This window comes from Lipotes vexillifer, unplaced genomic scaffold, assembly GCF_000442215.2.
Source record: "Lipotes vexillifer unplaced genomic scaffold, Lipotes_vexillifer_v1.1 scaffold7, whole genome shotgun sequence".
NCBI lineage: Eukaryota > Metazoa > Chordata > Mammalia > Artiodactyla > Lipotidae > Lipotes > Lipotes vexillifer.
Genome location: NW_006792683.1, coordinates 214,811 through 239,876, shown reverse-complemented (window position 1 = coordinate 239,876; position 25,066 = coordinate 214,811). Strand labels below are relative to the sequence as shown.

Sequence of the window (25,066 nt, the reverse complement as noted above, 5' to 3'; positions counted from 1 at the left end):
TTTTTGCAGTACGCGGGCCTCTCACTGTTGTGGCCTCTCCCGTTGCGGAGCACAGGCTCTGGACGCGCAGGCTCAGTGGCCATGGCTCACGGGCCCAGCCGCTCCGCGGCATGTGGGATCTTCCCGGACCGGGGCACGAACCCGTGTCCCCTGCATCGGCAGGCGGACTCTCAACCACCGCGCCACCAGGGAAGCCCCAATAATGACATATTTTGGTTAGCTTTATACTTGGGCCAAGAATACAATTCCCCTGCCCACTTTCCTAATGTAGTATTTTCCCCCCTCATATTATTTGCCATTATCATACCCTAATTAAAAAAAATTCCCTTTCATATCTTTTCTGTTGGATATATTATTCTTTATGCGCTTGTTGAAGACTTTTATTTTGCAGGCCTTTGTCCTCCTGCTGCAAACCACACTGCCTGCTCTCTAGGCCTGGGAACAGAGCCTGCGTTTTAACTGATTTCTTGGGGTTGCTCCTGTTTTATAAACCCTCTATCTTGCTGTTTTTTAAATTTAAGTTTTTGTTTTGCTGGAGTTTACAAGTAATTTCCTAGGAAAGGATGTAGGGAATGTAAAATTTGTGAATCCTTGCATATCTGAAAATTCAGCCCTCCAACCCCTCTTTTGGGGTTAGTTTATATGGGTATAGAATTCTGTGTCAGAATTTTGAATGTATTGTTCTATTAATATCAGTTAATTAGCATCAGTATATTGTAATATCTGTTGTTGCTGATGAGAAGTTTGAAGGGAACTTGATTCTTTTCTCTTTGTTGGTGACCTTTTTCCTGTGGAAACTTCCAGGATTTTTTTCTTTATCCTTGGTATACTAAAAAATCACAGTTTGATGCATCTACAAGTGAGACTTTTTTCACTCATTTTTGTGTTCAGGTCCTCTGAGAAGCAGATTCTAAGATGTAATTAGACATATAAAGAGATTTATTTAGGGAGAACACCTGTGAAGGATTAAGGGGTGAGAATGCAGGATGAGGTGGAGAAAACCTTCAGACTGTGGTTCAGATTGACGTCTGTGAAAAGAGAGAAGGGCAGGAAGGAAGGTTGGGTAGCAAGAGCCTCAGATTACAGTGCAGCTCTGAGAAAGCCCGAGCTGGGGCAGTGGCAGTCCCCAGGGCAGAGACGGCCTATTAGAAGGGTTCCTCATTGGGTAGGAATGGTCTGCTCTAGTACCCCTGTGTGTTCTTCCTTGCCAGAAGCAGACACCAGGGAGGACCTGGGCTTGGCATGAATGCTGAAGCTGCATTGGCCAGAGGCTGTCAGCTAACTAGACTCTTCACAGCAATCTCTCCCCTGGGGGCATATTTGACTTGTGCACTCCTGGCTCCCACATTGTTAGGCATGTAAACTCTGAAGACTCATGTCTCACATCCTAAAACTCTGGGAAATTCTTTATCTTTGGTAAATTCCTTTTCTCTCATAATTTTCCTCTCTCTCTCTTTCCTTTTTTTTGTTCTGGAAAATTTTCTTAACTGTGTATTCCACTCATTTAAAATTTTTGTTTCCACCAATTATGTTTAATCTTTAAGAGCATTTTTTATTATACTTCTTTCCTTTTTCTTAGATTCTGTCCTTTTTGTAAGGATCTAATATCTTGAATTTCTCCATAGTAAATTAGAGGTTTCTAAAAGCGCTCTTTTGAATTATCTGTTTTCTCTGACGTTAATAATTTTGTTTGCTTTTCTTGGCCTTTCTCTCCTTATATGCCTCATAAAGTTGTCCATGTTTAATAAAGATGAACTGATCAGCTGATTGTAGTTTAAACCTTTTTGTATGTAAGAAAGACGGTTTTCTTGTTAGATCTCTTTCTTGAGTGAGGATTCAGACTGGGAGATCTTTGTGTGGAGGCAGGCAGGAGTGGAGACAGGGCATCTGTGACTGACGAGCTTTGTCTTAGGATGAGCAGGTAGGGATCTGGCTGACTGTGTGTAGGCCCTCCAGATACCAGAATTAGAAGGGCTTCATCTAGGACACCGCCATTCACACTAGATGCTCTTGCTTGTTCCAGATAGTTTAGTATCTTTAGGGAATATCTATACATTATTTTAGCTGGAGCCAAATCTTGGCTTACTACCTTGTGCTTGGGGTTGTGTCAGGGGAATGGCGGTAGCAACTATTAGTTATCTGTATACAGATTTTCAGCTAATCTCCCTGTTTTCACACTCATGCCTCGGTTCTATACATAGTATATGGACTGGCTCTGAGCCCAGCTTCAGGTTCTATCAGGCAGGCTGACTCCCAGCCCCTGATAACATCAGGACAGCATCTGAAGGGATAGTTAAAGGGATAAGGCAACATTCAAGATATTGAACGGAGCATTATTTTGGACTGATATGCAATAGGCTTGGACATTTCAAGAAAGAATGCTTCCTGGTCCTGGCTGGATAACTTTCCCCTCTGTATAATATTTTAAATAGAAAAGTAAAATGTGGTCCTATAAGAAAAGTTAGAAAATGTTCAAAAGCCGAATAAAAAACAATCATCCAGGGTCATCACCAAAACAAAATCATTTTTTGCATTTATGTTGTAGTTTGTCAGGCCTTTTATCCTTCAAGTATCTTTTGTATTGTTGTAATTATGTCTATAATTTTATATTCTTAAATGTAATCTCCTAATATAAATAATTTTTATGTAGTCAATGGTAAAGCTCATTTTTAATGGTTGTCTAAGTTTCCCTTTTGTGAATATAGTTTACTTGACTATTCTTGCTGAGCACTAAAGCTGTTTTCTTTCTTTTTCTCTTTAGAATTTTTAAAGAATTATATATGATAGTATAACATCTAAGAAGTATATATACTCTACCCACGCCCCCCACCCTGGATTTAGGATAATTCTTTAGGGATATATTCTTAAAATATATTCTGGGACCAGTATTTGGGGCAGGGGAGAGAGGATAGTTAAGAGGAAGGATCACATTCTTTGGAACCAGGTTGGTTGAAAAAAAAAATTGACTTTTTTTTTTTTAAAGCCAGACAATTTGTAGATGTGGTTAGATGCTATAAAATTATTTTATGAGTATAGTTGGTGATTTTTAGTCTGTTTCTACGGGTGTGGTTCAGGGTTCATCATGAGTTTACTTAAATAAGCATCTAGCTTGATAACCTTTTCAAATTAAATCTCCTGTTTCTTTTGAAGTAGCAGCTACTTTGACAGAATTTGATACAAGTGCTACAAAAGAGATGGTGGGTTTTTTCATGGAACATGAGAGCTCTCTGATAACTGGTTCTCTATATATTATACATATTATATATTCATTCATCTGTCTATGGACACTTAGGTTGTTCCATATATAGGCTATTGTAAATAATTCTGCATGAACATGGTGGTACTAAAATCTCTTCAAGATACTGATTTCATTTTCTTTGGGTATATACCATGATGTGGGGATTGCTGGATCATATAGCAATTCTACTTTTAATTTTTTGAGGGACTTATTCATAATTCTTCCATAGTAGCTGTACCAGTTTATAGTCCCACCAGCAGTGTACATGGTTTCCTTTTCTCCACATTCTCACCAGCATTTGTTATCTTTTGACTTCTTGATAATAGATAGCCTAACAGGTGTGAGGTGGTATCTCACTGTGGTTTTGATTTGCATTTCCTTGATGATTAGTGATACTGTGCATCTTTTTATGTATCAGTTGGCCATTTGTATGTCTTTGGAAAAATGCTTGTTCAGGTCCTCTGCCCACTTTTGAAAGTGGGTTATTTGTTTTTTTGCTATTAAGTTGTATGAGTTCCTTGTGTATTTTTTATATTAACTCCATATCAGATATATGGTTTGCACATATTTTCTCCCATGTCATAGGTTGCCTTTTTATTTTGTTGATGGTTTCCTTTGCTGTGCAGAAGCTTTTCAGTTTGATGTAATGCCACTTGTTTATTTTATTTTATTAAAAAAAATTTTTTTTTTGCGGTACGCGGACCTCTCACTGTTGTGGCCTCTCCCGTTGCGGAGCACAGGCTCTGGACACGCAGGCCCAGCGGCCATGGCTCACAGGCCCAGCCGCTCTGCGGCATATGGGATCTTCCTGGACTGGGGCACGAACCCGTTCCTGCATCGGCAGGCAGACTCCCACCCACCGCGCCACCAGGGAAGCCCCCACTTGTTTATTTTTTATTTTGCTTGGCTTTGCTTTTGGTGTCAAATCCAAAAAATCATTCCGAGGACCAATGTCAAGAAGCTTACCACCTGTGTTTTCTTCTAGCTTTATGGCTCTAGGTTTATGTTCGTCTTTAATCCATTTTGAGTTGATTTTTATGTGTGGTGTAAAACAGGGTTCCAGTTTTATTTCCTTGCATATGAATATCCAGTTTCCCCAACACCATTTATTGAAGAGATTATCCTTTCCCTGTTGTGTGTACTTGGTGCCTTGTCAAAAATTAATTGGCCATATATGCATGGGCTTATTTTTCTGGGTCCTCTATTCTATTCTATCAGACTATGTTTTTGTTTTTTTGCCGATACCATACTGATTTGATTACTATAGCTTTGTAATGCAGTTTGAAATCTGGAAATGTGATGCCTCCAACTTTGTTCCTCTTTCTCAATATTGCTTTGACTATTTGGAGTCTTTTGTGGTTCCATAGAAATTTTAGTTTTTTTTTCTTTTTTCTGCTTCTATGGAAAATGTCATTGGAATTTTGAATAGGAATTGCATTAAATCTGTAGAACTCTTTGGGTAGTATGTACATTTTAACAGTACTAATTCTTTCAACCCATGAACATGGACTATCTTTCCATTTATTTGTGTCTTCCTCAGTTTTTTCATCAGTGTCTGATAGTTTTTGGTGCACAGATCTTTCATTTCCTTGGATAAGTTTATTCCTAAGTATTTTATTGTTTTTGATGTTGTAAATGGGATTGTTTTCTTAATGCTTTCTTAATTTCCTTTTCAGATAGGTCATTGTTAATGTTTAGAAGTACAACTGATTTTTGTATATTAATTTTGTGTCCTGTAACTTTACTAAATTTTTTTTTTTAGTTGTAACAGTTTTTTGGTTCAGTCTTTAAGGTATACTATACAGGCATACCTTGCAGATATTGCGGGTTTGGTTCCAGACCTCCGCAGTGAAGTGAATATGACAATAGAGTCACATGATTTTTTTTGTTTCCCAGTGCATATAAAAGTTGTTTCTATTTATACTGTAGTCTACTGAGTGTGGAATAGCATTATGTCTAAAAAAACAGTACCATAATGAAAAAATACTTAATTACTAAAAAAATGCTAAGCATCATCTGAGCCTTCAATAAATCATAATTTTTTGCTGGTGGAGGGCCTTGCCTCTATGTTGATGGCTATTGGCTGATCAGGGTGGTGGTTTCTGAAGGTTGGTGTGACCGTGGAAATTTCTTACAATAAGGCAACAATGAAGTTTACCACATCAATTGACTCTTCCTTTCATGAATGTTTTATCTCTAGCCATGCAACACTGTCTAATAGCATTTTACCCACAGTAGAACTCCTTTCAAAATTAGAGTCAATCCTCTCAAACTCTGCTGTAATATTCTAAATCCTTTGTTGTCATTTCAGCAATCTTCATAGGAGTAGGTTCCATCTCCACTTTCTTTGCTCATCCATAAGAAGCAACTCCTCATCTGTTCAAGTTTTATCATGAGATTGCAGCAATTCAGTCACATCTTCAGGCTCCACTTCTAATTCTAGCTCTCGAGCTGTTTCCACTACATCTGCAGTGACTTCTACTGAAGTCTTCAACCCCTCACAGTCACCCATGAGGGTTGGAATCAACTTCTTCCAAACTCCTGTTAATGTTGATTTTTTAAAAAAATTTCTTTCTTTCCTAAATATCTCTGTTTTTTAAAGTAATTGCCCTTAGGGAATTTGAGTCCTTCTCATGTAATTCTTATATATATATATATTTTTTTAAATAATTTTTATTTATTTATGTGTTTATTTTTGACTGCTTTGGGTCTTTGTTGCTGCGTGCGGGATTTCTCTAGTTGTGGCGAGCGGGTGCTACTCTTCCTTGTGGTGTGTGGTCCTCTTATTGCTGTGACTTCTCTTGTTGCAGAGCACGGGCTCTAGGTGCGCAGGCTCAGTAGTTGTGGCACACAGGCTTAGTTGCTCTGTGGCATGTGGGATCTTCCTGGACCAGAGCTCGAACCCGTGTCCCCTGCATTGGCAGGTGGATTCTTAACCACTGGGCAATGAGGGAGTTCCTAATGTTGGTATTTTGACCTCTTCCCATGAATCATGAGAATGTTCTTAAGAACATATAGAATGAAGAATCCTTTCCAGAAGGTTTTCACTTTACTTTGCACAGATTCATCAAAGGAATTGCTTTCTATGGCAGCTCTACCTTAGAAAATGTTCTTCTTAAATAGTAGGACTTAAACGTTGAAATTACTCCTGGATCCATGGGCTTCAGAATGGATGTTGTGTTAGCAGGCAGGAAAACACATTAATCTCATTGTCCATCTCCGTCAGAGTTCTTAGGTGACCAGGTGTATTGTCAATGAGCAGGAATATTTTGAAAGGAATCTTTTTTTTTCTGAGCAGTAGGTCTCAACAGTGGGCTTAAAATAGTAAACCATGCTATAAACAGAAGTGCTGTCATGCAGGCTTTTTTGTTCCATTTATAGAGCATAAGCAGAGTAGATTTGCATAAGCATAAGCATAAGCATAAGCATAAGCATAAGCATAATCTACCTCAGGACCCTAGATTTTCAGAATGGTAAATGAGCGTTGGCTTCAACTTAAAGTCCCCAACTGCATTAGCCCCTAGCAAGAGAGTCAGCCTGTCCTTTGAAGCTTTGAAGCCGGGCATTGATTTCTCTATAGGTATGAAAGTCCTCGATGGCAGCATCTTCCAATAGAAGGCTGTTTCATCTACATTAAAAATCCTTTGTTTAGTGCAGTCACCTTCATTAATTGTCTTAGCTAGATCTTCTGGAAAACTTGCTGCAGCTTCTATATCAGCACTTGCTGCTTCACCTTGTACTTTTATGTTATAGAGACGGCTTCTTTCCTTAAACGTTATGAACCAACCTCTGCTAGTTTCAAACTTTCTTCTGCAGCTTCCTTGCCTCTCTCAGACTTCCTAGAATTGAAATTAGTTAGGGTTTTGCTGTGGATTAGGCTTTGGCTTAAAGGAATGACGTGGCTGGTTTGATCTTTCCAGAGCGCTAAAACGCTCTCTATTACAGCAATCAGGCTGTTAGCTTTCTTATCATTCGTGTATTCACTGGAGCAGCAATTTCAATTTCCTTCAAGAACTTTTCCTTTGCCTTCACAACTTGGCTAACTGTTTGGTCCCAGGAGGCCTAGCTTTTGGCCTATCTCATCTTTCGACATGTTTGATTTAAAGTGAGAGATGAATGACTCTCCCTTTCACTGGAACACTTAGAGGACTTTGAGGCCTATTAATTGTCCTAATTTCAGTATTGTTGTGTCTCAGGTAATAGGAAGGTCTGAGGAGAGGGAGAGAGATAGGGGAATAGCTGGTCTGTGGAACAGTCAGAACACACATTTATCAATTAAGTTTGCCATCTTTTATGGGCACAGTTCATGGCACCCCAAAACAATTTCAATAGTAACACCAAAGATCACTGATTGCAGATCACCATACAAATATAATAATGAAAACGTTTGAAATATTGTGACAGTTACCAAAATGTGACACAGAGATACAAAGTGAGCAAACATTGTTGGAAAAATGGCACAGGGTTGCTACAAACCTTCAATTTGTAAAAACTGCAGTGTCTATAAAGCTCAACAAAGTGAAGTGAATAAAACAAGGTGTGCCTATATACAATGTCATGTCAATGCAGAGTATTCTTCCTTTCTGATTTGGATATCCTTTATTTCTTTTTCTTGCCTAATTGCTCTGGCTAGGACTTCCAGTACTATGTTAAATGGAAGTGGTTAGAGTGGGCACCATTGTCATGTTCCTGATCTTAGAGGAAAGGATTTCCACTTTTTACTGTTGAGTGTGATGTTAGCTGTGGGCTTGTCATGTATGGCCATTTTAAAGTTGAGGTACATTCCCTCTATTTTTGCTTGGTTGTTCCAATTTTGGGCATATGTTCTTTTATTAACCTATAATTATATTGATTCTCCTTTATTTAGAAATGATATAAATGATGTTCTAAAAATTTTATTACCACTTCTTTGTTGGAACTTGTCATTTTGAATTATGGTTATTTCAATCAAAGTTAACTGATTTTCTCTCAACTTAAGTTCAAGTCCTTTTTGATAGGTTTTCAAATTGCTAGATATTTATGTTAACTTTATATTTTGAAATAGTTTGCCCTCAGAGTCTGTTTTATTTTAGTCTTTAAACTTATATAAAGAAATCTTAAAGTCTCACTTAACTGATACTTTCATAAAGTTATAATAATTAGTATAATAGGAAGTATTATCAAAGAATGCACTATGATAAAAAGAGAACTTAATTTTCTTTTTTTGGTGAAGGGAGTCAGGTAATTACCGAGGTCTGAAAAATTTGGATCTGTGAATTTGTTGACCCCTTGGATTACAAAATGTCCAAATACTCTGTTGATTTTATTAATTTAGTGGAAAACATGATCAAATCAGTGAACTGATAATGTGTTAATTACCTGGTTAAAATCATGCTTGGCACACAGTAAATATTCTCTGTCAGTCATGATATTTCTTAGCTAATTTATCTGTGTTTTCTCAGAAAATTTCACTTAAGTGAATGTTTCTTGATTAACTAAAATCCATTCTTTTAAACACAAATATTTATTTTAACCATCTTGTGTGAAAAGATTTCTAAGATGTATTAAATGCTCTATTAACTCACTGCAGAGATATTTTGAATATACTTTCCTATTGATTCAGGGTCATTACAAACATTTATCATTGCTGTGTATTTCAAGCTTGTTATAGGGGTATTTAATTCTGTTTCAAGTTCCTTTACAAATGGCTTAAGATTAGTTCTCTTTTTAGGATTGTAAACTTCTGTGCCTTTCACAGTCACTCCTCTCCATTTCTAATCTACTGGAGACTGAGAAACAAGATGAACAGGCTCATTAGAATTATGCTGAACATAAGACTAAATGAGCTAAAAGGAAACAAGTAGCTCTTCTGAATTTGATGCCTTTTAAGCATTAATGCAGGGAATAATCTGGTTCCACAAGCCTTTTTTACTTACTTGTGTATTCTTGGCCACACCCCAAATAAGCTGAGGTTTCCTCTGTAATGTTTTCTGTAACAAAATAATGTAAAGAATACTCTTTTACTTATTACCTAGAGAGCAAATTTAACATTTGCCTTAATTTTTTTCAAGAAAAAATATTACAGATAAGTTGTCCTCATGCTGCAGAGGTAAGTACTCTTGTGAAAACGATGTGAATATTTTTTGTTTTTCCAGTTAAATGAGTTTATGTATAGTATGTAGGTTTATTTTTCTTGCCTTTTAAAAATGTACATCAATAGCCTCATTTTATATATATATATATATATATATATATATCCTTTAGAAGTGAGCTTTTTTTACTCAACATTTTTTTGAGATCCATCAAAGTTAAGAAATGTAGGTCAAGTTAGTTCATTCTGACCACTGTGTGGTATTCCACTGTGTGGCTTTGCCGCAATAACTTTATTCTGTTATTAATGGTCATTAGGTTGCTGCTGACTTTTCGTTATAAATAATGTGGAAATAAGCCTTTCAATATTTCTTTGTCACAGAAGCAGTAGTTTTCTAGAGCTGTAGTTTTCAAACTGGGGTACACCCCCTCAGAGTATGCAAAGTATTTCCGAGCAGTATACAGGTATGCTTCTAGGAAAATTCACAGAATTTTACCTTCCATGTATATTCTTCTTCAAAGTTGTTCTGCCTAAGGAAGAACTTGTGAACAAGGTGCAGATTCTCTTTTCCTACTGTTCATTTTGCAGTTACCCTTCTCACATGTATAAAATGAGCACACACCTTTAACCTGGCCCTAGTCTTATGATGATGCATCATACTAAGGTGTGTAAACCTCTGGAGCTCAAGAGACAATATGAAATATTGGTGTCAGTGCTGAGAAACTGAATAACTCTAGTGATTGCTTTCAACCAGTTGACTTATCTAAAATAATTTTTGGTAATAGACCAATGCTTTTTTTGGTCCTAAAAGCTCAGAAGTTCGAAGAATGGGTGACATTTCTGTAACAAAACTTTCTCTTCTCATCTACTTTATGTGAAAAAGATTTTTAGCACTTGGTTTTATAAAAATGAAAATAGGAATAGAATGAATGATGGACCTGACTCATGTCAGGAACAAGTAATATTCATCCATGGAATATGAACTATTTGGGTAAAAAAAAAGACCTAGCCTTATCCATTTCATTAAGAAATGCAGTTCTAATAAGTTTATTCTTTATACTAAATTTATAATATTTATATTTTTGATCAATTATATTTAATATATATAAAATCTAGGAGAAAAAATTTAACATGACTTTTAAGAAAATAATCACATTTTAGATTCTATGGGGTTTTTTTGCAGAAAATATATAAGTAATCAATGAAAGACTAACAAAAAGCATTACATTTGCACAAAAAGCATTACATTTGCATAAAAAGCTGTGGGATAGTTGGAAAGGATATATGTACAGTCTGGGTCAAATCAGGAGACAAAGCACACAGTCGTTCAAACTGGGAAAGTTTAATATAAAGAATTATTAACTGTGATAAGAATAATTACAAAATGTGAGGAAACTGTATATAGCCCCCTAGAGCTGAGGGAGGTCACTCATGGTAGGACAAACTTGGAAGGGGTTCAGCCCTCTTTGGTGAAGGTGTGTTTCAACTCCCAGGATAGCAGAGATCGCTGGTTCCACAAGGCCTGAGCTGGTCTGGAGATGCTGAGCAAGCAATAGGCACTGGCCAGGGTGCAGGTGGGGAGCAGGTGAACAGCAACCACTGGCACTGGGTGTGCCATGGGAGTGTGGATGCCAGGGATGGGGAGGTCTTCAGAGCCAGTGGGTGGGCCACACATGACATGCAGGCTGCTCAGGGCATGGAATGGGAGTCCAGTGCAGGCAGGAGGCCTTCAAAACATGAGCTGTAGAGCAGCTCTAGTTTCTGTGTGAAGGAAGGTCAGGCTGAAGCTGCAAGGTGGTAGAGGGACCATGGCTGGGGGAGGCACCACCGCAAGTCTTATATCCAGGCTGCCTACCCTGGCCTACCGTGGCCTGCCCTGGGAACTACAGGAGAACCTCTGCCTTCTACCATATCCCCCATGGCCCTTACTGAAAAAACTTAACATTGTGCTGACTTTAAAGGTGTGTTACTTAAAGGAGTTCCATTATTGAAGGGAATATATTGAAGGGTGACTTCAGAGCTGAGGCAGTAAATTAATAATTGATACAATATATGGGTTTAAGGAGGAAAATGATATAAAATTTCCAAATGATCAGGAACTTATTGCATCTTTAAAATAGATGATCAGGAGCTTAGGGCATCTTTAAAAGAGATGAATGGTAGTAAGTATGGAATTACTATGGCAATGTAATCATAAGTGTACCAGAGTGATGTGTACTTGTAATTGTCCCCAGGCACTCACTTCTCCCTTGCCAGATGCAGAGTGTTCCACTGTCCATCGTGGACAACGGGGGTCTATGAAGCTGGTGAGAGAAGTATGCTGTAAATGTTTGAAGAGCAGGTAGGAAGCCCAGGTGTGAAGCTCCAGATGGAGCTGGTGGGTGTGAGGGGGCCGCGAGCTGGAGGGGGGAGCAGGGCTCCCTGCAGGCCTTGAATTGCTTGCATATAAAGCAGATACTTCTGCATGTTGGTGGCTGATGTATGTTCTCAACGGTGGCTAAACTAGCAGCAGGGTTATGTATGTAAAAATTAGAGCTTCACCATTATTTTGAAATACTTGTAGTGAAAAAAACTCACTTGAATTTGAAATTTACATTACATAAGAAATCTCAACATTACACTTACCATTACATTTAAAGCTGTTAGATTTCATAAGTATAATTTCAGCTGCATAAATTTTTGAATGTTGTGGACAGAAAGGTTTAAAAATTATCACCCATTTGTGGGGTGTTTCTCTTGGTAGGAATGTTAAAATTTTTAATAGGTTATAAGTTAAAACATCTGACAAGATTTTATTTGAAAGTTTTATACAAATTCAGCAATTATTTCCTCCAAGCCATTGCATTTTATTTTTCTCATCAATTATATAATAAAGAAAACAATGTTGTTTTTTTTTTTGCTTCAGTTCCTTCTAGTTTAAATGAGTATGCTGCATAATATTTTCTATGTGTCAGGACATGAAAAAGCTTAGGAAGCATTGATATAGACAATGTGGTGTGACTCTTGAGTATTATTCATACCTGCTGTATATTACTCCATCAGCACCATTTACTACTACTGGCTTCATAACAATCCAGTTTGGTTCATGCTGTTGTATAAGCCTCAAGCAAGTTAGTTGCTAAATCTGTGTGTTCAGTCATAAGCACACTGTCCTTCCCAAGCCCCACCCTACCAGCTCCCTAACTTCATTCCCAGGGTGGTGGAGGAAATGGGAAAGTAATTTTAGATATATAAATTTCATATAGTAAGCTGTGTTTTGAAAATATTTAATACGTTTGTTCAAAGATGACCTTGTACATGTCTATAAGCTGTCAGACTAACAGCTGAAACTTTCAATAAAGAATCAGTTTTAGGTAACCAAGGTGAATCCTTCATTTCACAGATGAGGAAAGTGAGGCTCAAGGAAGAATCTGTGCTCGTGTAGCATTAGAGTCAGAACTTAGTGGAGAAAACAGAGTTCGACACTCCCAGTTTAGTGCTTTACTATATGTAACTTCACTTGTATACTACATATATATATATTAATAGACTTTCTTTTTTCATGTCTTGGGTACTGTTTTGGTATTTTAAATACACAGACATGTTTTTTTTTTAATTAATTTATTTTTGGCTGCGTTGGGTCTTTGTTGCTGCGTGCGGGTTTTCTCTAGTTGCAGCAAGCGGGGGGCTACTCTTTGTGGCTATGCGTGGGCTTCTCATTGCGGTGGCTTGTTGCGGAGCACAGGCTCTAGGTGCAATGGGCTTCAGTAGTTATGGCACGTGGACTCAGTAGTTGTGGCTCGCGGACTGTAGAGTTTTTTTTGGATGCGTTGGGTCTTCGTTGCAGTGCGCGGGCTTCTCATTGTGGTGACTTCTCTTGTTGTGGAGCACGGGCTTTAGGCACACGGGCTTCAGTAGTTATGGCTCGCGGACTGTAGAGTGCAGGCTCAGTAGTTGTGGTGCAAGGGCTTAGTTGCTCCGTGGCATGTGGGATCTTCCTGGACCAGGGATCGAACCCGTGTCCCTGCACTGGCAGGCGGATTCTTAACCACTGAGCCACCAGGGAAGTCCTTAAATACATAGACATGTTGATTCATCCAAAGGGGTTAGATATGTCCATGAAATAAGGGAGCAATAGGTATAAAGACAGTTCTTTGTGAACACCAGATTATTCCATGATGAGGCAGTGCTTAGAAGAGGCAGTGTCTGGAACGCTTAGGGAAGAAGAGAAGGAAGAAAGAAAAGCAGCCATTTTCTTTCTCATCAACCACAGCAGTTTGCCTCAGCAACCAAGAATGGAGATGAAAAAGCCAAACTAAAGCAGTATAAGGGTTTAAGAACTATTTAGTACTGGCATACTGAAGTACTTTCTTCATCCAGTAGAGGAATTTTTAAAAATAAGAAGTTCCTATAGTCTATAAATTAAGTTTTACAATATCAATAGTGTACTCTAAATGCAAAATACACTTGGATTTTGTGCTAAACAGTCGGTCTGTTGTTTGCTTTTAAGCTTGTTTTGCCATAGTGAGTTAAAAAAAATTAAAACCCTCCAAATTATTCTGCCTATAGGTTTTATGATATATTCTCAAATTTAAGCTTTGCTGCATCAGAATACAATAGGAGCTAACATGATTATACACATTATAAGGATTACTGCAGTTTATTTAACACTAAAGGTTTTCATGCTTCATGAACAATAAAATGTTACAGTGATCACTTTTTAATGCTTTATTCATTGATTAAAAGAATATACATTTAACATAAACCATACAACAACATCAGTCATCAGGTCAAACATTCAGCTGGTTTCCTTACAGTTTCTGTCAGGAGTTATTTTATCTGATCACATTTATAAGATAAAATCTCACCACATCTGGCATTTACACACACTGTGCCAGTGGATTCACACTACTGATGTACATATAAAATCCGCATGGTATGTGCTCACTGGAGACAAAACAGTGCACACCTGTCAAAAGGTCATTTTAATATAAGATGGTAAAACCATTTGTAAAATACATATAAACTTTTTCCATAAATAGAATCATATCTGGACATTTGTTGCATAAATTGTGTTTCCAAAGCTTACACTAGAGCAGCCAGGTCTCAGCACTGCTGGGCACCTACGTTGGCTACTTACTTTATTATTGCAGACTGTCCTTTAACATTAAATGCACAACATTCGTACCACTTAAAACTGGGGTCAGGTGGAAGTCTCACAGAGACCACGTCTGTACCGCGGTTGCCCTGAAACAGTAAGTTGGCTTTTAAAGCCTCTCAGATATAACAAGGTTTTAAAACATACTTCATGGAATGTTCTTCATGTATCATAGCAGCTCATACCTGTGATAGAACAAGCTTTCAGTTTTTCCTTTCTTTCCTTTACATTCACTATTCACAGTGAAACAGGTGCATGGTTTTTTTTTCTTTTTTTTTTTGTTTTTTTTTTTGTTTTTGTTTTTCAGAGTTCTGAGGTTGCTGACTGAGCCACAGCACAGCTGTGTACCACAGGTCGAAATTCGACCTTAAATATTACAATCTAGCAGTATCTGGCTGGCCAGAGTGGGCCAGCCCCTGCCAGCATGTGGGCACTTCTTCAGTTAAATCTATTCTTTGGCAGCTGACACGCGTGCTGACAGAGAAAAATCCAGTGACTTGTTGCTAGGGATTTCACGACTAATGTTTGTTTGCAAGCATGTGTGTTTATAAACTCTGTGTTTTGATATTCATTTAGGAGGTTTTACCCTGGAATATTGTTTCTTTCTTCCTCCACTATTTGAAATCTTGGCTAAAAAGCTAACTTGAATGTATGATGTAACTGATGAATTAAATTATGTCAGACATAGTTTAAAAAATCCAATAATTTGAGTATTTGTATTGATGTAAGTGCATTTAAAAAAGGATTCAGCAATGTTCTAACCTAGTACTATACAAAATTGAGAATGGTAATTGGTGATATCAACTATTATATATGTAATAAAAGTTAAAGTCTTGGCTTTTCTGTTAAAGATAACTCATTTGGGATTGTATTATCCTCCCTCCTTCCAATTCAAAGAAAAATTAATGAAATGCTATCACACAATGAATGAATGCAGTGCATTGCATACAAATCCACCAGGCTATGGATATATATCTATATATGTATAAAAATATTTTGGCTCCTGAGCTCTGACACACAAAGAATAAAAACATCAAAAGGCAGAGTAACTCAGTGAAAAAATAAAGTTAGCCAGCAACCTCAGACAACCTTCGGTTGTATATTCTTAAGGTTTGGTAACAAGTCCATTAACCGTGAAAGCCCTACACATTGTCACTTTGAACTTCTAAACCAATACCTGACTACGTTCTTTGATCAAGAAGTAGAATATACATATATAATTCTATAAAGCTAATACTGATTAAACACAGCACAAAGGGATTAATTCACACTACTGAAAAAAAAACATAATAGGACCCTACTTGCATATGTAACCACAGGAATTTTACATTTAAAAAAAGCTAAATGTCTTCGCTGAAGCTTTGCATCTCTCTGTAAAAATGACGATTTGGTTCAGTGAAGACACTGAGTGATTCGATGTCCATGATCGCGTGCCAAGGTTGACCTAGGCCCAGGGATACCTGCTCAATAAGGTTATGTACTGGATCCACATCCTGGTCGGCCAGTTCACCTTGGTCAAAATCAATGCTTTCTTCAGTGACTTCAAGTACTTTTAGATCAGAGCCACGAAGACGAGCAATGGCAATGAGGTTGTGTGCCCACACTGTGTAACCTTAAAAATAAGCAAAAGAGAAGCAGTCATTTCCTTGCATTTTATTTTGTCTGTTTTATAAGTTAGTCTTTTCCACAAATTTGTATCTCACTTAGCACTTTGGGGGTCCTTTGCCTTTAAAAATATGCTGAAATTTGAAAGGAAGTATGATTGTTTAGCTCAGGGAAAAAAAGACTAGAAACTTGATACTGTCTCCAAGAATATTACTGTGACTGGTGAACAGATAGGTGCTGTAATCATATTCTGATATCATTTCAGTTAGTCAAACTGAAGACATTTAAAGTTTAAAGTATCATTTTATAGCTTTTGACAGTGTCGTATCAAAAAAAAAGTTTTATTTCATATGTATGTATCTATTAACAATACATAGGGGACTTCCCTGGTGGCGTAGTGGTTGAGAATCTGCCTGCCAATGCAGGGGACATGGGTTGAAGCCCTGGTCCAGGAGGATCCCAAATGCCGCAGAGCAACTAAGCCCGTGTGCCACAATTATTGAGCCTGCGCTCTAGAGCCCGCGAGCCACAACTACTGAGCCCACGAACCACAGCTACTGAGCTTGCGTGCCTAGAGCCCGTGCTAAGCAACAAGAGAAGCCACTGCAATGAGAAGACCGTGCACCGCAACAAAGAGTAGCCCCTGCTCGCTGCAACTAGAGAAAGCCCATGCACAGCAACGAAGACCCAATGAAGCCAAAAATAAATAAAATAAATTAAAAATTAAAAAAACAAAACAATACATAGTAAGCTGGTATTTTTCATTAGTAAAAGTCATCTCCTATGGTGCTTCACAGTCCAAAGTTATAAAGTGATACTTTAAAGATAAACTGTTAATTGTCAGTAGCAAATATGTAAAGTATAAAACAGTTATGGGAATGATAGGTACTAACTTTAGAATAGTGGTTACCTCTGGAAAGGAATAAAGTTGAATAGATGGAGGAGCTTTAGCTGTAGCTACATTGTACTTCTTAATAAAAGAAAAAAGCTTTAGGAATTTGGACCTGTTAACTGAGGCTGCTGTTGCCATGTTCCTGTCCGCGGTCACCTTTGTCAAGACCAAGTCAAAAACAATTCTGGTGAAAATGTTGAACCAAGCTGGAACAGGTTTTTCCTTCAACACTAAGAGAAGCCGACTGCGGGAGAAACTGACTGTCTTGCATTATGATCCAGTAGTGAAAAAAAAAGTCCTCTTTGTGGAACAGAAAAAAATACGCCCCCTCTAAACAATGGATTGAAAATGAATTTGATTTATAAATGAGAAGACTGAGGGCGGGATACTGATTCAGAAATTCTGCAGCGTGTAATGAAAGAAGAGGAAATGGCATGGAATCACTGCCTCCTGTGATTTGAAGGCCATTGTGAAGGAAAACAATGCAGTGAAAGAAAGTTCTTCATATTAGGACATATATCATTGCATCACATTTATTTATCTTTCTGGATATTTTTATAGCCCTTAATAAAAATATTAAAATAGCCTGTTTAAAAAAAAGAAAAAAAGCTTTAGGGAATTCTCTGGTGGTGCAGTGGTTAGGACTTGACACTTTCACTGCCAGAGTCCGGGTTCAATCCCTGGTTGGGGAACTAAGATCCCGCAAGCCTCGTGGCACAGCCAAAAAAAAAAAAAAAAAAAAAAAGGTTTAAAAAGACTGGCTTAAATTAATTTTAAATAACCTGCCATTTCTTCATCCTATAAAAAAAATCCTTATTACCTTCAATACTGATCTATTCTTTGCTATTACCTCTGATGACTGGCCAAATTATAAAGCAAAACTTGAAAAGCAAGATATACTCCCGCTCAAATGCAGCTAAAAGATTAATGCAAAAATAATGAAACAGATAATAAAGTATGTTTAAGATGTTCATAGAGACTTCCTATTTTGTATTCTTTAAATGTCTTATAAGTTATAGAAAGGAAGTAATATGTTCTCTAACTTGTAAGAAGAGGAATGCTCTCCAAATGAAAACAGTTCACAGCAAGATGACAGGCCCGCCAGTAAGAAAAGAACATATCCCAGCCAAGAGAACCATCATTTAAAAAATACTGTACAAATTAACATGTTGATATCTAGAAGATGAGGCAGTGAGCATGAAAGAAATCATACTTTCTTCTTCCTTCTGTGTTATATTTTTAAGAGCTATTATGATTAGAGAAAGAAATATATCTACTGCAGGTGGATATGTATGTATATTTTCTTAGATAATTTCAAATGCCATTTTTGTGAATACCATCAATCACATGGTAAAAGAAAAAAGTAACATGAGAGCTGGAACAAAACACTACACTTAGGGTAAAATATGACTTTCCACTTGTAAAAGTGGTATATCTTATACATGTTAAAAAGTATAAAAATCTGTATATCAACTTGTTAATAAGAGTTCTTGACAGTATAAATGCCAGTGCTATCTTTTTTTTTTTTTTTTCTTGCGTTATGCGGGCCTCTCACTGTTGTGGCCTCTCCCATTTGCGGAGCACAGGCTCCGGACGCGCAGGCTCAGCGGCCATGGCTCACGGGCCCAGCCGCTCCGCGGCATGTGGGATCTTCCCGAAACGGGGCACGAACCCGCGTCTCCTGCAACGGCAGGCGGACTCTCAAGCACTGCGCCACCAGGGAAGCCCCAGTGCTATCTTTTTACTGGTATAAAATGTTTTAGGTGTAATATCAATATCAAATTATAGTGAACAAAAATCACCTACCATGAATTGCCAGAAGAGAGAGCTTTGTGCACCTCCATGCTAATAAAACCAACGGATCTTCATTTCGGTTGTCACTAAGATCTGGAAAACCAGATGTGTCAATCACATCATTCATTAATATAAAATGAGTGAGGAACTTGTCATACTGCCTAGATATAAGATCAACAATAGCTCCTGAAACACAAGTGATGTAGCTGTCAAAATGAATCCTCTCTAGTGGTATACTGGGTTTCAGAATCTTTAACATATCTTCACTCTTGATATCAAAAGCCATTATATAGACCCGGAGGTTGGTGCTCTTTCTTGACAAGGCTTTCCAATGCTCATCATTTGGCATGTTGTCCAGAGACTTGTGCATCACGGAAACATTGTGGACCAGGAGAGAAAGTCGCTGCAAAGGCACATGGTTGTTATCGGTTAAGACTCTTGCCATCTCAGCTGTAAAGTCACAGAAATCCAGGGCAAGTGAGCGTAGATTCACGAATTGCTCCAGTTCTACTGCGGTGATAAGGGTGCTGTTACCAGGAATATTGTTGTCCAGTAAACTCAGGTGCTCCATGGTGTTGGCAATAGAGTTTGAGAGAGATGACAGTGATGTTGGGGTTACTATTTCCAGCATAAACCCACAAGACAGCCACTTCAGTTGCCTACTATTACTAAGTATTTCTTCAAACAGCTGCTGAATTCTGTAAGGAAAACACATGCCACACGATCCTGTTAAGACTTAGCTCTAATCTTTAACACTGATTTTTTTTTTTAAACACTGATTTTTGAAAATAGGGAATTAAATGGCATACAATGTTGAGATCCATTTGCTCTCAGTTAATTTCTGTTCAACCCACAAGTAATATTATCATTAAAATTCACATAAAAATATAATGGGGGGCTTCCCTGGTGGCACAGTGGTTGGGAGTCTGCCTGCCGATGCAGGGGACACGGGTTCGTGCCCCGGTCCAGGAAGGTCCCACGTGCCGCGGAGCAGCTGGGCCCATGAGCGGTGGCTGCTGAGCCTGCGCGTCCGGCGGGAGAGGCCGCAGTGGTGGGAGGCCCGCGTACCGCAAAAAAAAAAAAAAAAAAGTTATAAAATATAATGAATAAGAAGTATTAAACAAATAGATATATTAAACATATAGAAATATGTTCTTCAAGTAAAGGAGCATTTTACACCAGTATGTCAGAAAAGACTGATGATTTACAATTTATGTTATAGCAAAGACAAGTAATAACAGTCTTAAATAGCAATAATTATCCAGTAAATTCTTTGATATGTCTGAAAAATTTATGACATGGAATGGCATGTATTGATCACTGGATTTCACAGATAAGACATTTCCAGGGTAGATGTTCTTTTCAGAAACAAGTATCATTACTCTTCTGATTGTATCTTCTAATTTTTCAGAAAAAAACTGAAATTGTTATTAATGTGAGTCCCTTTCCACTAACTATATAACTTACTGTTTAATTTTTTTGCCATCAGGGTCCACCTTGCTGAGGTATGTATTTGACAAACTTCCTTGCTGCTGTAGAACGCTTATGTCTCCAAAAAGGCTAAACTTCTGGAGGTTCCTACAAGAGAAGTAATTTAAAGTAATTGTCTAAATAATTAACATAAAAATATAAATGTTAAAAATAAAAATATGCAGAAGGGATATTCTAGAGATGTTTCTGTCTTATAACAGAATCCAGTATTCTAGAGATGTTTCTATCTTATAATTTAGAATCCAATTAAGTACTTTCAGATTGCTTTTAACATACAATGAAAAGCAATGTGATACAAGAGAGATAGCATAAGCTTTAAAGAATGAGGCATAACAATTAGTTTAGAAACTCAATGTTTTAGTGACCAGGGAAAAGTCTTCTTAAAGTCTCTGGGACTCAGTTCTTTATCAGTAATAATACTAGCTACCTTAAAGGTTTAGGGATGAATAAATAACAAAATGACACATGAAAGAACTATTTAAGCTCTAAGTTTTATATATATGTTAACTGTAATATAAAATTTCCCCAAACCAATTAACTTAGTGTGTTAAATGCTCAAGGGTGGGGCACTGCCCCGGAGATATCGTCTCAGAAAAAAATATTCTTTAACTAAAATCTAGAGAACCTTTCCCAGTTTTATGACCAAATGTATAGCTTATCAAAAAAAAAAAAAAACTATGTAAAAATCTTTCAATTTTAGTAACTTTAGCTACAAAACATATTTTTCTAACAGTAAAATTCTAAATAAAGTAGAAAATTGATTACAGGATAAAGATTAAAAATTCCTAAATGCTAATGATAATGGTTAAACAACAAAAATTCAACTGAGTAAATTTAAAGATCAACTTGGTTATTAAAAGATTCATGGGGCTTCCCTGGTGGCGCAGTGGTTGAGAGTCTTGATTACAGGATAAAGATTAAAAATTCCTAAATGCTAATGATAATGGTTAAACAACAAAAATTCAACTGAGTAAATTTAAAGATCAACTTGGTTATTAAAAGATTCATGGGGCTTCCCTGGTGGCGCGGTGGTTGAGAGTCTGCCTGCCAATGCAGGTGACACGGGTTCGTGCCCTGGTCTGGGAAGATCCCACATGCCGCGGAGCGGCTGGGCCTGTGAGCCATGGCCACTGAGCCTGTGCATCCGGAGCCTGTGCTCTGCAACGAGAGAGGCCACAACAGTAAGAGGCCCGCCTACCACACACACACAAAAAAAGATTCATGAATCGGGCAGCATCCTGTGTAGCAAAGAGAAAGGAGCTCTGCAGAGCTGTAGAAAAGGAAAGGCTTTTAAAGGTGGAAAGGGGGCAGAAAAAGTAAATTATTAGCAAATAATGCACTGTTGCAGGCAATGGTCACCCTCCTAAAGGGAACTGAAGGGCCTATAGGGCAGATTACCTTACTAATGCTGACCAGGCTGACTGATTACATTCCTGGGGTAGACTGAAACTGCAATTGCGCTAGGTATTAAGTCTTAGTTTGGTGACACAGGGTTTAGCATAAGTGACTCCATTTTGGGTCTGCTGTTTCCTTTTTAACATAAGCACTAGAGATTACATCTGTAACACATAAGTTTGGGATAACTTTAATAAGAAATGTATAATCACAAGAGTGACAAAAGAAGATTTAAGTAAACGAAAGATAACACTTCTTGATAGTATGTCACATTTTCCCAAATTAATAGCCTTAGTTTCACTAAAAAACCTGATGATTCTAAAACTTAGCTTGAAGAATAATCATTAATTCATTTATTCATTCAACCAAGTTTTCTCTGAGGGCCTACTAAATACCAGGCACTGTGTGCTCCATCAGAGACATGACAGGGATCAAGTGCTGTGAAGGACAAGCACATGGTGTCACATCTTAATGGGGGTTTCTGACACTGTGTAAGTCAGAAAAGCCTTCCCTAAATAAAATGATGAAAAACGGGACCTGAAGGAAATGTGGGAGCTAACCAGGAGAATGAGCATGAGGAGAGGCTGTTGTAGGGAAACGGAAAAGCATATGCAGAGCACCTGAAGTTGAAAGGAACAAAGTGAGCTTGAGACACTCAAGGAAAGGAATCTAGAATACAGAGAGTGTGAACATAAAGTGAAACGAGGTTGTAGAGGTAGACTGAGTTATATGCTAAATAAAAATTTCTGTTTTTTGCCTTCAAAATAATGAGATGCCCCCAAATGATTTTAAGCAGGAAATAATAATGATTAAATTTGTGTCTGGAAAATACTGCGGTAGCATTGGTATAGCCTGGCAGGAGGCAGAGTCTAAGTGGGGAGACTGGTTAAGAGAGTATTTTAGTAATAGAGATAAAAAATGGAACTGGATTTTTAGTGGTAGAGGTGAAGGAAAAAGGACAGTCTCAGAACTATATTTAGTTACTAAAATGGACAGGAAAAGGTCCTGGATTAGCTATAAAGGGGTGAGGGAGAGAGAAGTCAAGAATAACTCCTAAATTTTTGAGGTTGTGGAACTGCATAGCTGGTAGAGCTTTTCATTCAGACAAGGATTCATAGAAATGAATCAGAAATTAATTAGGGTTTTGGGGGGCTTACGGGGTGGAGGTGAGGTGGTAGAGTAGTTAGATTATGAGCTCTATTTTGCACATGTTGAGCTTGAGTGCCTTTAAGATAGTCAAATTAAGATGTCAAGTAGGCTATTCCAGTTCTAGAGCTGAGCAGTTATCTGTATGATAATTGAAGTCATGGATGGGGGGAATGGGGCTTAAGAAAAGAGCATAAATGAGAAGAAAAGCAGACAAAAATTTAAGTTATGAGGAATTCCAATAATTAGAGAAGGATGAGGCTCAAAAGAAGAGGTCAGACGTTGGAGAAAAGCCAGAAATACGGAAGTCACAGAAACCAAGGGATAAGTATTTTACAGAGAATAAAGTGATCAACAGCAGAGTCATGAGGTCTCATAAGATGAGGACTAGACATGTATGTCCCTTTGGCTTAGCAACATGGTGATCAGAATGGAAGTTGTTTTGTACAGTGTGATGAGAAGAGGTCAGATTGGATGTTTAGAAATAGAGATAGTGGATACAAATATTTTTAAAAATATGCTATGAAAAGGAGTAACAGAAGGGATTAGAGAATACATAAAAGCCTCCAGATGAGAGGCAAAGGTAGAGGAGAAGGGATGTGGCTCTTGATTAGCAAGATAAGGAAGGATGAAGGACTTTCATACCAGATAGTGAAGCGTACTATGTGGCCAACAATATCAAAATCAGTATTGGTATTAGCAGAAAAACAAGAAGACAAGTCAATGGAATAGAACAGATAGCTAAAAATAGACCCTGTTACACGGAAGACTTTAATAAATGATAAAGAAGGTATTACAAATCAATAGGGAAAGGCATATTTAATAAATGGCATTGGGATAAGTGATTAGCAGTTTTGGAGAAAAATCAAATTAGAGCCAATTCTGACTCAACAGACCAAAATAATTTGCAGAGATATTATTACATACTAAAAAGTCAAGGTAAAACCGTACATGAAAAGTACATGAAAATGTAATGAATTTTAATCTAATTTCTGAGATAAGGCTTTCTAAGCCTAGAAATAATAGAATAAATCAGAAAGGAAGAGGTAAAATTTTGACTATATATAAATAAAAACCTTGATATTTAATAGTATACTAAAAATGGCAAACCAACATAATGAGAAAAAAAAATTGTAACAAATGCTACAGTCATTATTTAAGATATAAGAGGACTCCACATAAATCAAGAACAAAAGCATTAAGAATCATACTGGTAAATGGGAAAAAGTTATAAAATAACCAATGTAGAACATGTCAAGGAATATATTAGGATTGCTAATGGAAAACATCTAATATTTTCTTGACTTAAAAAAAAATTTAATCACTCTGAAAAACCTAATGAACTTTCCATGTGATTACCAAAGAAACTGTATTCTTAAAAACATTTCAAAGGAAGACACCTACTTAAATCTTTTTTTCCCATTTAAAAAAAGGTTATAAAACTGTTCCTGAGAGCATGGCTACCATATCAGACTCCAAAGTACATTGCTATATATATAATTATAACTGCTTTTAAAGTATTTTCCCTTTTACCCTTTCTTTATTCTGAAGTTGCCACCACATCCATGAATTATAAAGAGGTTGATTTGCTTCTCAGAGCAGATGTTGATAACCTCTTCTAGAAAGGAAAATTTAAGCCCTTGTATCTAAAAGAATATTTATTTTTGGAGAACAAGTTTTTATATAAAGTAGAAAACAAAGATATCACATTCGATTTCTAATAATATTCAGAGAGTCCTAAACAAGTCACACAATCTTAGTATTTTTCTCCTTCCAACCCAGTTTCCATTAATTATCACTGTATAACCATAACACTGTCCTTTGTGGTATTAAAACACATGTGTGAGAAGCTTTTCTTCCACAAAGGATTAAACAGCTACAAGAACTGCCTTCCCACTGTAAACAACAAGAACAGTGGACAAAATACGTGAGACAACTGTTTTCACACACTGGACAATAAACAATATAGGACTGTGATCACTGAAGGTAGGAATAAAATGAGATGAGCACTATGACTGCCTCAGATAATGGCCTGGAAAGGGTTTCCAAGCTGCTAGCTGTGGCTCTGTCATATATGGCCTTTATTGTGTTGAGGTATGTTCCCTCTATGCCCACTTTCTGGAGAGTTTTTTTTTTTCCATAAATGAATGTTGAATTTTATCAAAACCTTTTCCTGCATCTATTGAGACGATCATATGGTTTTTATTCTTCAATTTGTTAATGTGGTGTATGACACCGATTGATTTCTGGATATTGAAAAATCCTTGCATCCCTGGGACAAATCCCACTTGATCATGG

At 37.3% G+C, this 25,066-nt stretch overlaps 1 protein-coding gene across 1 annotated transcript in view; it reads right to left on the bottom strand.

Moving 5' to 3' along the window:
• Positions 1-14,004: 14,004 nt before the first annotated feature.
• The window catches only part of FBXO33 (F-box protein 33), a 33,062-nt gene continuing 22,000 nt past the window's right edge, over positions 14,005-25,066 (bottom strand). Inside the window, exons 2-4 of the mRNA XM_007465782.1 lie at positions 20,204-20,314; positions 18,749-19,434; positions 14,005-16,057 (exon numbers count right to left, since the gene is read on the bottom strand). Coding sequence (XP_007465844.1) covers positions 15,786-16,057; positions 18,749-19,434; positions 20,204-20,314 — 1,069 coding nt within the window. The 3' untranslated portion in view covers positions 14,005-15,785. The remainder of the gene's footprint in view (positions 16,058-18,748; positions 19,435-20,203; positions 20,315-25,066) is intronic.